Source organism: Cariama cristata, unplaced genomic scaffold (assembly GCF_000690535.1).
Source record: "Cariama cristata isolate BGI_N322 unplaced genomic scaffold, ASM69053v1 scaffold11783, whole genome shotgun sequence".
Taxonomy (NCBI): domain Eukaryota; kingdom Metazoa; phylum Chordata; class Aves; order Cariamiformes; family Cariamidae; genus Cariama; species Cariama cristata.
Window position 1 is genome coordinate 1 of NW_009607833.1, and position 11,679 is coordinate 11,679.

At 39.7% G+C, this 11,679-nt stretch overlaps 1 protein-coding gene across 1 annotated transcript; it reads left to right on the forward strand.

Annotated features, from left to right (window-relative positions):
* Positions 1-190: 190 nt before the first annotated feature.
* On the forward strand, positions 191-6,352 carry TFAP2C (transcription factor AP-2 gamma (activating enhancer binding protein 2 gamma); the record flags this gene model as incomplete). The annotated part of the gene is made up of 5 exons (XM_009696895.1): positions 191-242; positions 1,749-1,971; positions 2,669-2,787; positions 4,080-4,221; positions 6,067-6,352. Coding segments are annotated over 5 exons (822 nt in total), but the record flags the coding sequence as incomplete, so codon positions are not given.
* Positions 6,353-11,679: the final 5,327 nt, after the last annotated feature.

Here is an 11,679-nt window from a genome sequence, read left to right on the forward strand (position 1 = left end):
GGCACCGTCCCCTTCTGCACATCCCATCTTTACTTGTCCCATCCCCGTCCTTGGAGCGATCCCGTCCTTTTCTCCCATTCTGCCCTTAAAATTGGGGACGCGCAGGGAGGGGGTGGATTTTCCAAAAGCCCCCGGCTCGTTCCCTCTCAGTTTTTCAAGGTGCCAAACGTTCTCTCCTTTCTCTTTCCAGAACGTGGAAGATCAACACTTACTGATGCATGACCAGACGGTCATTAGAAAAGGTCAGTAAGGTGGCATTGCAGTTTACTTTCTCTTGTCAATAGTTAAAAGTTTAATGACGCACCGGTGAGTTGATGCCTTTTAAAAGACAGAACCTTTCGGATCGGGAGGGCGGAGGAGTTTTTATTACAGTCCCTCAGTCGCTGGATTTTAATAACGCCTTTTGAGGGAAGGTGGTGGCGGGGACAAACCCCGGTCCGGCGGCGAGCCCGGGGGGGCAAGACTCCTCCGGGGGACCCTGGCCGTCCCTGCTCTTGCGTGTGGCTTTAGTCGAAATCGGGACCTTGGGCAAAATTTAATGCTGCCCTGGAATACGTCTGTGTAAAGTGAGACAGGGCTTTTTTTTTTTTTTTTGTTAGTTGGTTGGGGTTTTTTGTTGTTGCTAGCACTCGAAGACAGTTTGAAGTTTTTTTTTTGTTTGTTTGTTTGGTTTTTTTTTTTGTTTCTTTACAAGACTTGAGATGGGAATGAGTTCACTGGCATAAGCCTGGTCGGCTTTACCTTAATCAAAATGGTTTTGTAGCTGAGGTTTTAAGGAAGGAGAAAGATGTATTGACTCAATTTACAGTAATTTAGTTTTTTTTTTTTTCCCCTGCTTTTGTTTTTAAACAAATTTGTGCTTAAAAAAAAGTCAGTGGAAGTTTCTTCTGAAGACTTCAAACAACTACCTAACTGAGGAAAAGCAGAAGTGTTTGTCAGAGCGCTGATTGCTGCGTTTAGCTCATGGGAGAATAATTTCGCTGTCAGATGCACCACTGAAAAAAACCCTTTCCCCCTCCGGGGAGCGGGGCCGACCTCGGCTCTTTAACCCTTTCGGATCGGTGCCGTGAGCCAGCCGCACACCACTGGGGCTTAACTGGGTGGATTCGCAAGGGAATGGAAAAGCTGGATCTGTGGTTTGCTCCTTGCAAAACCTTTGTTGTCCCTATTCACCTAAAGGCTGAAGCCATTAACGAGCAACGTTTTACTTTCAGTTTTCTTCTGGGCTTCATCCCTCTCCCTGTTGTACTGTCTGTTAGGAGTTTGTTGGGATTAAATTCCAAAGGCAGTTTCTTAAATCCGCGTGTGCGAGGTGGAAGATGAGCCCCAGCAGGGGCTGGGAGGCTTCTCCCTGCCCCGGCTCCAGAAGAGGATGCTAATTTGGAGTCTGTAGCTGCATCGGGCTTTTTATAAGCATGGATTTGCTAACTTGCAGCATGCTGCTTCAGAGATGTGTATTTTTTAATGCGTTTTTTTAAAGGATTCTTAGTTGCATTCGGCGGCTCCTTGAAATTTAGTTTGGCAAATTATAGCTGTTCAGGAATAGTTGTGGGCACCTTTCGGTTGGAGCCAAGTCCCGTGCTGCAGCTAGATGCTGGGGATGGGACGGTGGTCAGTGGTGTGAGCATTTAATGCAAAACGAAATCCTGCCTCCTGGTCTTTTTTTGCAGAGAGGAAATTCACTTGCCACTTCCTATTTATTTTTCCCTTTTATAAAATACCTGCTTTCCCTCCTCCTCCTCCCGCAGGTCCCATTTCCTTAACGAAAAACAGTGCTCTGAGTCTCCCCTGTCAAAAGGATGGATTAATTGGAGTGGTCATAAACCCCAATGAAGTGTTTTGTTCGGTTCCGGGGAGGCTTTCCCTCCTGAGCTCCACGTCGAAATACAAAGTGACAGTAGCAGAGGTGCAGAGACGGCTCTCGCCCCCGGAGTGTCTCAATGCCTCTTTGCTAGGAGGAGTACTCCGAAGGTAGGCAGCGGTTCCCCTTACAGCCATCCCCATCGTGTCCATTGTTTGTGATTTTTTTTTTTTTTTCTTTTTTCTCTTGTGTGTGTGAACAGCCAGAGTAGCATAACGAGGAGCTAAGAAAGCCTTTTAGCTAATTTCTGATTTTTAAGAAGCCCAACAACACTGAATCCTAATAGGCTTTGGAAATAAAACTTGTTTGCACTTCTGCTACTTCTCGAGAAGTGCTATTAACAGCTCTGATGGCAATTCTCGTTCTCTGTTTAAAGTTGGATTTTTGTCTCAAAAACGGCTCATGGAGCTTTCTTATCCCTGTGACAAACTGTTTCCCCATTAAAATTAAATTAATTAGATTAAATCTCGTGGTCTTGATTAATCATTACAAGGACACTTTATCTGTACTCTTTTGCATACAATTAATTGGGCTTGTGATCGTTCTACAACTGTTGGTTTCAGTGGTGCAGTTTAAAACATTTTGATTTTGACCTCTGCTGTGTTTCATCCTGGCTGGTTTGTAGCAGAGCATTTAAAAAGTAGGTCACTTGAAAAGAGCCTGTTTTTTATCTTCCTCCCCAGTAGAACCCTATTGAATGTCAGTAACTGGAATTCCTCATCTTTAAAAAAAAAAGAAGTGCTCCCTGAAGATAAATAAAGCCTTTTTTTTTTTTTTTTTTCTTTCTTTTTCCCTATTTAATTACAGAGCCAAATCTAAAAATGGTGGCAGATCATTAAGGGAAAAACTGGATAAAATTGGCCTGAATCTTCCTGCTGGTAGAAGGAAAGCTGCAAATGTGACACTATTGACGTCTTTGGTGGAAGGTCAGTCTTGAACCTGTCTTAAACTTTTTTTTTTCCCCCTTGTGTACAGCTTTTATCCTCTAGGCAAAGCATGGAAAGGCTACAAAGTCAATGAACATAAGAGTTTTTTGTTTATTTAAAAGTGAGCATGATGGGGACATTGCAGCAAGTAATAGCTATGTTGCCTTTGAGGGGCTCCTCTCCCCTTCTTCTCCCATCAGATCTGGTTGCTAAGCCCTTGGCCTCAGAGCCCTACCTGCACAAACCCAGCTGATACTCCTCTTCCTCAGGACTGCATAGCAGAGATGCTGGCAGGGATGCAGTAACTCCCTACATGCCAAGCTGTTCAAAATGCATGTGTGTCCAGTGTGGTGTTTCTTGGGAGAGGGGGGGCTTGCAAGGGTGTGTGCAGGGACAGCCTGGGAAAGCAAAAAGGTGAAACTCATCACGTTAAGTGGGTTTGGTTTCTTATTGGGAAACTTAAAAAGACTGGGGCAGCTGACTCCAATGCATGGCCCTACCTCAGCGGTATCCTCAGAAGCCTTTCTAATAAACAAGCATATAAAGTGAGATTTATAGCTTTTGACTTCCTGATAGGAAATGGGAGCCCCTTTAATCTGTTACATGTTATGTGGACCCTCTATCAGTTAAGCTGACTTGAAGGGTGTGTGTATATATATGTCTGTATGTGTGTGGTTACGATTTGTGTTTCTGTTTAAAGCAGCTCCTGGTAGTTTTAAGAGAATTTATGTGTGTGCACATGCATGCATGTACATTATAGGTTATGCACTGATCTTGCCTCTCCATTTTTTTTAAGCCTGATCAAATTGCCCTAATGGAAAAAAAGTGGCCTAGTTATACAATTTGCAATTTTATTTTCTATATGAAAATGCTTATTAGAAATTATTTAGAAAATATACTAAACTCATAAATCCTTTATTATATAAGTGGAATTTAGTTGCCAGGTTTTTTAAGTACCAGTGGACAATTTGATCTAGCCTGAATTCTAGTCTTTGTTGCACAGTTAATCTGGATAGCGATGGGAGTTTTTCTTTCTAGTATAAAGGCAAGAGAATTATTTTTTCATAGCAGTCATCATGTAGGTCTTTCTTTTCTTGATTTAAACTTACAAAGAAACACTGATCTTTTAATTAGTAAATGGTAATGAGTGTTATAGTGGTAACATATCAGTGTCCCTTTCTAAAACAGGAATACACTTCAAAAATTCACAGCGCTTTCCTTAATTTCCCTAATCTCCTTATAGTAAATAGATGTTACTACATTTAATAACCATTCCTTTTTAACCACGTCAGGCGAAGCTGTACATCTTGCTCGTGACTTTGGTTATGTATGTGAGACAGAGTTTCCTTCCAAAGCAGTGGCCGAATATTTAACTAGACCACACATGGGCCGCAATGAAATGGCAAACAGGAAGAACATGCTTCTTGCTGCAAAGTAAGTTTTGGGCTTGGATTTTTTTTCTTCTTCTTTTTAAAGATGCTTTTGTCTCATGATGAGTATCTGTGACTGGGAACAGTTTGATATTTTTTCAAATGTAACTTTAATCAGGGAGATGAAGCAATTCTTTTTATTTGGTTTTGGTTTGAATTCAGCTATGGCAGCAGTTGTTTTAGTCTGAACCAATAATTAATAATAATAGTAACAGCCCTGTGCGATAACCCTAAAGCAGCTTGGACCAGGTCTGTTCTTTTTGTCTTTTAATCGTAGTAAAAACTTCAGGAAAAAATCCTATACTGGGACAGCTGTATCTCTAATGAAAAGATGTCCCTAGGTCTGACAGAGTTGAGGGCTTAGAGAGCAGGTGTGGCCTGGGAATGTGAACCAGTGTCAGGACCGGGAGCAGGAGATGGTTTACCTACCTCTGTGTACGTGCAGCCCAGAGGGGCATCTCCAAGGACAGCTACTGGTGGGCATGCTGGATGCAAGGGAAGCTCAGCTGCTCTGTCCTCATAACTGCTTTTGGCAACAGCAGCAGACAGGTTTCTCCCATGGGACACTAGGAGTCAAGAACTGTAGATAATCCCCTTTCACAATTATGGCTGAAGATTTTCATAGTTCAGTGAAAGCCAACCTTTGGTAGATGTGAAAAGTCCCTGTACTTAACTAAATTCCTATTACAAACCTTGATGAAGAGGGAAGAAAGGGTAAAGGAGAGAAGCTTTGTTAAGGCTGTTCTGCAGACACTTGTGCCTGTAAATAAACCACTCGCTGAACAGGTCTCTGGTAGGAAATACCCGTGTTGAGTTAGGCTTATCTTGTAGCGGTGGCTTGAGTGCTCACTGTCCCCTTTCCCTGCCCTGGCCTTCCCAGGCTGAGGTTTAACAAAGCCATCAGTTCATGATCCGTTCTGGTCTGAGATGTTTTCTGGGTTGGGGTTGATGTAATCCCTTGCTCTGCAGAGGATCTGAGAAAAGCCTGCTTAAATTGCTGAGAAGAGCTGCCCTGACTTTGGGCTCAGGTCAGGCATGCAAAACACAGTCCTCCTGGTGCTGAATTAATCCAGCCTTCCCAAAAGAGACCTCCTTTTGCAAGAATATCTCTCTTAGAAATTTAGAAATATAGTCTCTCTCTTTCCTATAGCTTGAGCCTTATGCTTTTTACTGAGCACTACTCCTTCTGCTCTTCAGTATTTTTGTTATTGGTAGTGTTATTGGCATGAATAACAATAATCTTTTGGAAGATGTGTGTAATTGAGAAATTCTGATAAAGTGATGATTTTGTTAAGATTGCTCAGCTCCTGTGAAATCCCATCAAGGGGACAGATTTACAAGTAGCAAACAACATATGCTTGAGCATTATTAACCATTCATGTTTTGCCAGGCATATGTGTTAGTGTTTGCAGGATCAGGGCCTAGATCTCTCTTAAAGAGGGCATATACATATAATATGCACCACTAAACTGAATCTCCTATTCAGCTGCTTTAGTCTTTCTAAATTGCTTAACGGCAGCTGCGGAAGTTCTCATAGAAACTAAACCGAAATTCCCACTCCTCCCTGAAAAACTAGAGCAAATGATGCTGAGCCAGAGGTGGAGAGATGATTTTACAGAGTGTGTATATAGTTTTGTGACATAGATATAACAGAAGGTTCATCAGAAACTGGTGCTAATAAATAGGCTTTAATTTTAGACACTACTGCTGATGGAGTAATGAATTTCTGAAAGCTTTAATTTCCACATAACTGCCAAACATTTGATATGGACATTCTCTGTTATTTATTTATTTGCTTTTGCATAAATTCCCACCATGGTGTAAAGTGTGATCACTTTGTGTCTTGCAGGCAGATTTGTAAGGAATTCACAGACCTCCTCACTCAGGACAGAACTCCTCTGGGAAACACGAGACCTAGTCCCATCTTGGACCCTGGCATCCAGGGCTGTTTGACTCATTTTAGCCTGATCACACATGGCTTTGGGAGTGCTGCCATCTGTGCTGCCATGACATCCGTCCAGAACTACCTAAATGAAGCATTAAAAATAGCAGACAAAACATACATGAACACTGGCGACCAGAGCCCTGCAGAAACCAACAAAACCATTGATAAAATGGATAAGCACAGGAAGTAAAAGGAGAGAAACCAGACTTTAAACTCTTCCTCCTAAACACAGACTGGGATCTTCTTGCCAGGGGAAACATAGAGATTTAGGTTTGGGTTTGGTTGTTTTTGTTTTTAAAGAAAGGAGGGGAAAACAAAACAAAAAAATCATCTTTTTCAGGATCTTCACTCCCCCTAGACCCATGAGACAAGTCTTTCTAAAAGCTGCAGTATCCCTTACCTGTGGAAGCAATTACCAGAAGATAAGTACTTGGTAAAGTGTATTGAAATCCTTTGCTGTAAAAGTGGTGCTATCAAAGGTTTTTGATGGAAATATACAAAGATACATATTTAGATTACTTTTCCACATCCAAGTATCTAGTGGTGACCAGCTTCGTGTATAGTTTTCAAGATACAGATTTTTAGATGGAAGCCTATTTGTTATCTGATATGATTTCAGGGTTTTATTCTCTCTAAATGCAACAGTAACAATAAAGCAGTATTAAACAATGGTATATAGACTTATGCACATTAAAATCTTTTATAAACACCTGAAAATAGTAAGATTATTCTGTGGGTGGGTTTTTTTTTGTTTTATTTTGGTGTGGTTTTTTTTTTCTTTCAGATTACCATAGGAGAGTACTAAAATCCTGCTAGATTTAAAAGTTATCTGATGGCATTTGACGTGCTTATTTTTATTGAAATATTCAGGCTTTTAAAAACTGCAGTAATGTTGACTGCAGTGGATACTGTCTTGATTATTTTTTTAACAAGGAATAATTCAAAATGAAAATGCTTTTGGAAAATTCACTTTTTGTGTCTAAGGATATTGCAGCTTTATTCACATATTTATATTGTGTTGTTTTTAAATTGGGGAGAACTTGAAAGAATAGGCACATAACTTTTTTTTTTTTTGCCTATTAAGGCCAAAAAATACTTCCAGGGAGGCTTTATGTGTATTAAGGGAAGCAGTGTGTTGAATGTAAATATTTATTTATGTGTAATTTAATCGGATTTGTAAATAATGGTGAACTTTTTAATACTTTTTTTTTTATAAATGGGTTTCAGATTTTAATTTTGGTAAGTATTTCAAAGGTAATGGGTAAGCTAAAACATATCTTTAGGTTTATGCACAAGTATGTTATACAGGGTATTTAAGACTTTTTAAAAAATCTCTCAATTCTTGCCACTGAAGATTAAATCTAATCTGAGGTGTATGTTCACAAAGCAATAATTTTGTGCATCATTCACCTGGTAACTGACTAGACATGCAAAATGAGTGTGTGAGTTAGTGTGTATGTGAATAATGGAGGTTTTGAACTATCTTTACATATTTGTAAATGTTCCCAATATAATTCTGATGTATATGATAACCATATAATAAAAGTATTCTGGATAGAAGCATGGAATGTTTTGTTAACTGAAAACAGTTTTGTTTTCTTTCTATACTTTGGGAATGTGGGGTGAGTAGCACTAGAGGACATTATGTATTGAGTCATAATTGCAGCACTTTGTTCGGATTAACAGAACAGAAATATGAAGCTGTTTGCCAGTAAAACTAATGGTTTCAATTAAACACATTATGTATCCCCAAGAATTTTTTTTTTCTTCCTAAGATGTCATTATCGTGCTAACTGCCTATTTAAATAGGCAGCTCAAACACAAACTGCAAGGCTTTCTCTAAATAAAAATCAAATCCTACCAGCTTTGTCTTCTAGCGAATCTGACTTTATTAGAATAATCTGTCTCTAATGACAAATATTTGCAAAATCCTGGCATGTGAAATTTGATAGGTCTCCCATCTGGTTTCAGCCCAATTTTACTGATTTGAGGAAGTTTACAGTATTTTGCAGAAAGTCCCCAAAGTACTCGGCGCGGTAGTGGTGAGGCAGGATCTGAGGCTTTCAGCGGCATTCAGTGTCTCAGATGCAAAAGTGCCAAACAAACCTTCCTGAAGAGAAACATTTTTTTTTTTTTTTTTTTTAATGCTTTCTGAAAAAGGAACAACATGAACCTGGGCTTTAATCTGTCCTTGGCATTTCAACACCTGATCAATTTGTCAGGCCTGTGGCTAGGGCAAACGTTATGAATCGTGACACTGGACAATAACCGAGTAAGAATTTGCTTCACATCATAGCAGTGTGTTTCTTCCACAGATGTGGAGAAGAGGCAGTATGTACAATTTCTGAATACTTTGTTTATAAATTCTTTTTATGTTCTTTTTCCTTTAAAGGATAAAGGCATACTACTGAAGGTGTGCAGGGAGAAGAAAGGAAAGGGAAACTCAAAGAAACGAATATAGCAGTGGTGAGCTGGGAGAAAGCTGGTTTTTGAGTTGCAATCCAGTCCCCTTCTCTCTTAAAGAGGTGTGAAATTCCAGTCTTTGCATTGAGAAATAAGCATTTTGGACCATCTGTAGACACGAAGTGCAGCCAGGACAAGTGATGACTAACAAATTCTAAAATACAAACTATACTGTTCTGATATATTTTTATTGGTTATATATATACACAGACATATGTTAGGTATGGTAAGAGCTTGTTAAGAGAGTGTGATGCTGGAGTTCTGGGGGTTTTTTCTGTTTCTGCTGCTGGACTGCTTATACAGCATACATAGTGGCATATTCTAGCTACCAGACAATGGAATCTTGCTTTTTATTAATGCACAAAACCAGGCTCTGAAATAATTGCCCCTTGGGATAGGAAATAAGGATGTTTCCATTTATTCCTGTGTGCATTCAAGCAAAGCCAGTCAATTGTCTAATGTACTGACTTGGGTTCTATTTATATGTTTGGAACATTAGAAATGTTGAGTTTCCATTACCTTAATGCTTTTCCTCTACTGTATATTTTAGATGGTACATTATTTTGAGGCTCAACTACCTTATAAACTGTGCCAGTAATATGAAACCAGAACAATGTCTCTGGTTCTGTTCACTGAAGAGAACAGTTGAACTTGTCTGTCATCTCAGATTATTAATCTTAAGGAAAATATTAACAGGTTAGTAACTTCTTGGGAAATCTAAAAAGCACAGAGTTATCTGAACACACAGGAAGGTATTTGTTTGCTTCTTCCCGATCCTCAAAATTTCATGCTTTTTACTGCTTTTACATAGGCTATTACTGGGCTGGCTAAAAGAAAAAATTCTAATGTTAAGACACCTCTGAAGTTCCATTTTTCATTTCCTTTGAAAACGGAATACTCAAATGACTCTGCCCAACCTTGTCCCTTGCCCTTCTCCCAGAAAAATAATGGGTTTGGTCTTTATAAAGAAAAATGAGTTTAAACTACTAGGATTTAAAAGTAAAAATTCTGAAGTTGAAATGGACCATTTTAAGTGTTGCACTTCTGCAAAAACGTTATTTGATACATACCCACAAAATCATTGAATTCGTGTCACTCGGTACAAAAATGGCTTGTGGAAAAAGAAAATGTTTCAACCATCTCTCCCTTGGCCATCATCAGCAGCTAGGCATCAGAGGATATTGGGGCTCTCCCTGGGCAGAGCTGGAGCCATGGCAGCAGAGGGCATGGCCTTTGCAACCCTATCACCTGATGGGCAACCTAATTGTTACATATTATTAATTGCAAACCTGATGATTATTCAAGACCCTGGCTCATGAAATCCTCTGATGTCATGTCAGTGTTGCTTTCAGTTTAAAAAGAATCTTTCTAGTGTTCACAGCTTCAGAAAGAAACACTGATGCAAAACTAGTAATATATAAGAAAACAAAGAAAAAAGAATGAACTTCTATCTTAGTTTAGTAACTGATCTCAGTTAACTTCGTTTTTGACTCTTGGTTTTTGCTTTGCCCTTTACTTGTTTCACTGTTACTTACAAATGGTTCATCTCACCCTGTCTCTTGGCTGCAGCCCTACTGCTATTTGTTCCTCTGCTCCCTCGGACTTTTGCAATATGAATAAACCCAGCAATGTGTCTTGAAATGGGTCTAATTTGCTGTGATAGCCTGCTGTGCTTATTTGTTGTAGCCCTTTATTTTTTCCCACATGCAATGTTTACATACATCCTTGTAGTTACTTTGGCCTAACGGTGTGCAGCCTCGGCTCCGTCAGTGGGCTTGGGCTGCCTTCTGGGTCATGTTCCTCAATAAGACCTTGATTATTTTTTAATCTTTTTTAAAGGAAAAAAAAAATAGGATGATGTTAAGATTTTGTCCCGAAACTGTTACTTCACTAAAAGAACATTATGAGGTTAGGGACAAAGATGCTTCCCTCTCACTAAAAGAAGTCTCTAAAGTATGACATGTTTCCATTCATTGGTATTTGCAGGGTTTTTGTACAGGGAACCTGGAGCCAGTTTTGCCAAGCACTCTGGGGTCCTTGCTGGGATTATGACCCAAGGCCTGGTGGTGAGCCACAGGAAATGCATATGGAACCATGCAAATGAGAATTTGTTCCTAAACACTGGCCATAGCCAGAGATAACCGTGTCTTTGCAAAATCTGTGCATTATCCAAACCAGCTGTGGTCTGTCATAACATTTCTATGGTGCCTGGGTATTGCTGCTGCCTATTGCCTAACGTCACGTTATCCACATAGCTGCATGGATGACCATCTGTCAAAATTACACGGGGCCTATGCTGGAACCATATTTTTAACAAATTGTTAAATTCTGTTCTGTGTCATTTGCTGTCTTCTCTCTCTTTCATTTTCACTTTCACAGGGTTATATAAATAAGTTTTCTCCCAGTTGCAGATGCCATTTTGCATTCATTGGATGTTCTTGCATGTCTTACAAGGATGTTCCAGCTGGTTTCCGTGTGCCATTGTTATGTAAGGGCTGGCCACAAATATTCCATTTTTTCTCTCATTTGGCTAAACAGCCCTTTTTAACTGGTTCTTGTGAAGGCCTTGCTTACAGGCTACTACTACTCCATGACACATTCCCTGAATATTCTATTTGATCTATAGTTTTACCCATAATTTAAAATTAAAAACATGCAATCATACAGACACTTGCTCTCTCTGCCACGAAACTCAAACACTTGTTCATCAATATAGCAGAAAGTTCAGAGAACTACAATGAACAAAATAACAGAAATCATCTTTTAGTGGGCTTTACAGCTTATATCTCCAGGTCAATTGGCATAAAACTGAGTGAAAAGTAGCAGTTTAAGAAGACCTAAAAAGTAGTGTTCTTCAGCTGATCACTGCAATAAAAAAATGATCTCTAGTTAATTGAAAGAGTTCTTCAGTAACAACAGAAAGTGGCCTAAAATAATGCCAGCTCCCTTGTTACAGACAGGGATGCTAAAGCAGAGAGAAGGGAAAATGCTTGATCGCAACCTTCTAGCAGGACAGTGCCTGTCTGGGAGCGGAAACCACTTCTGCCAGGTCCT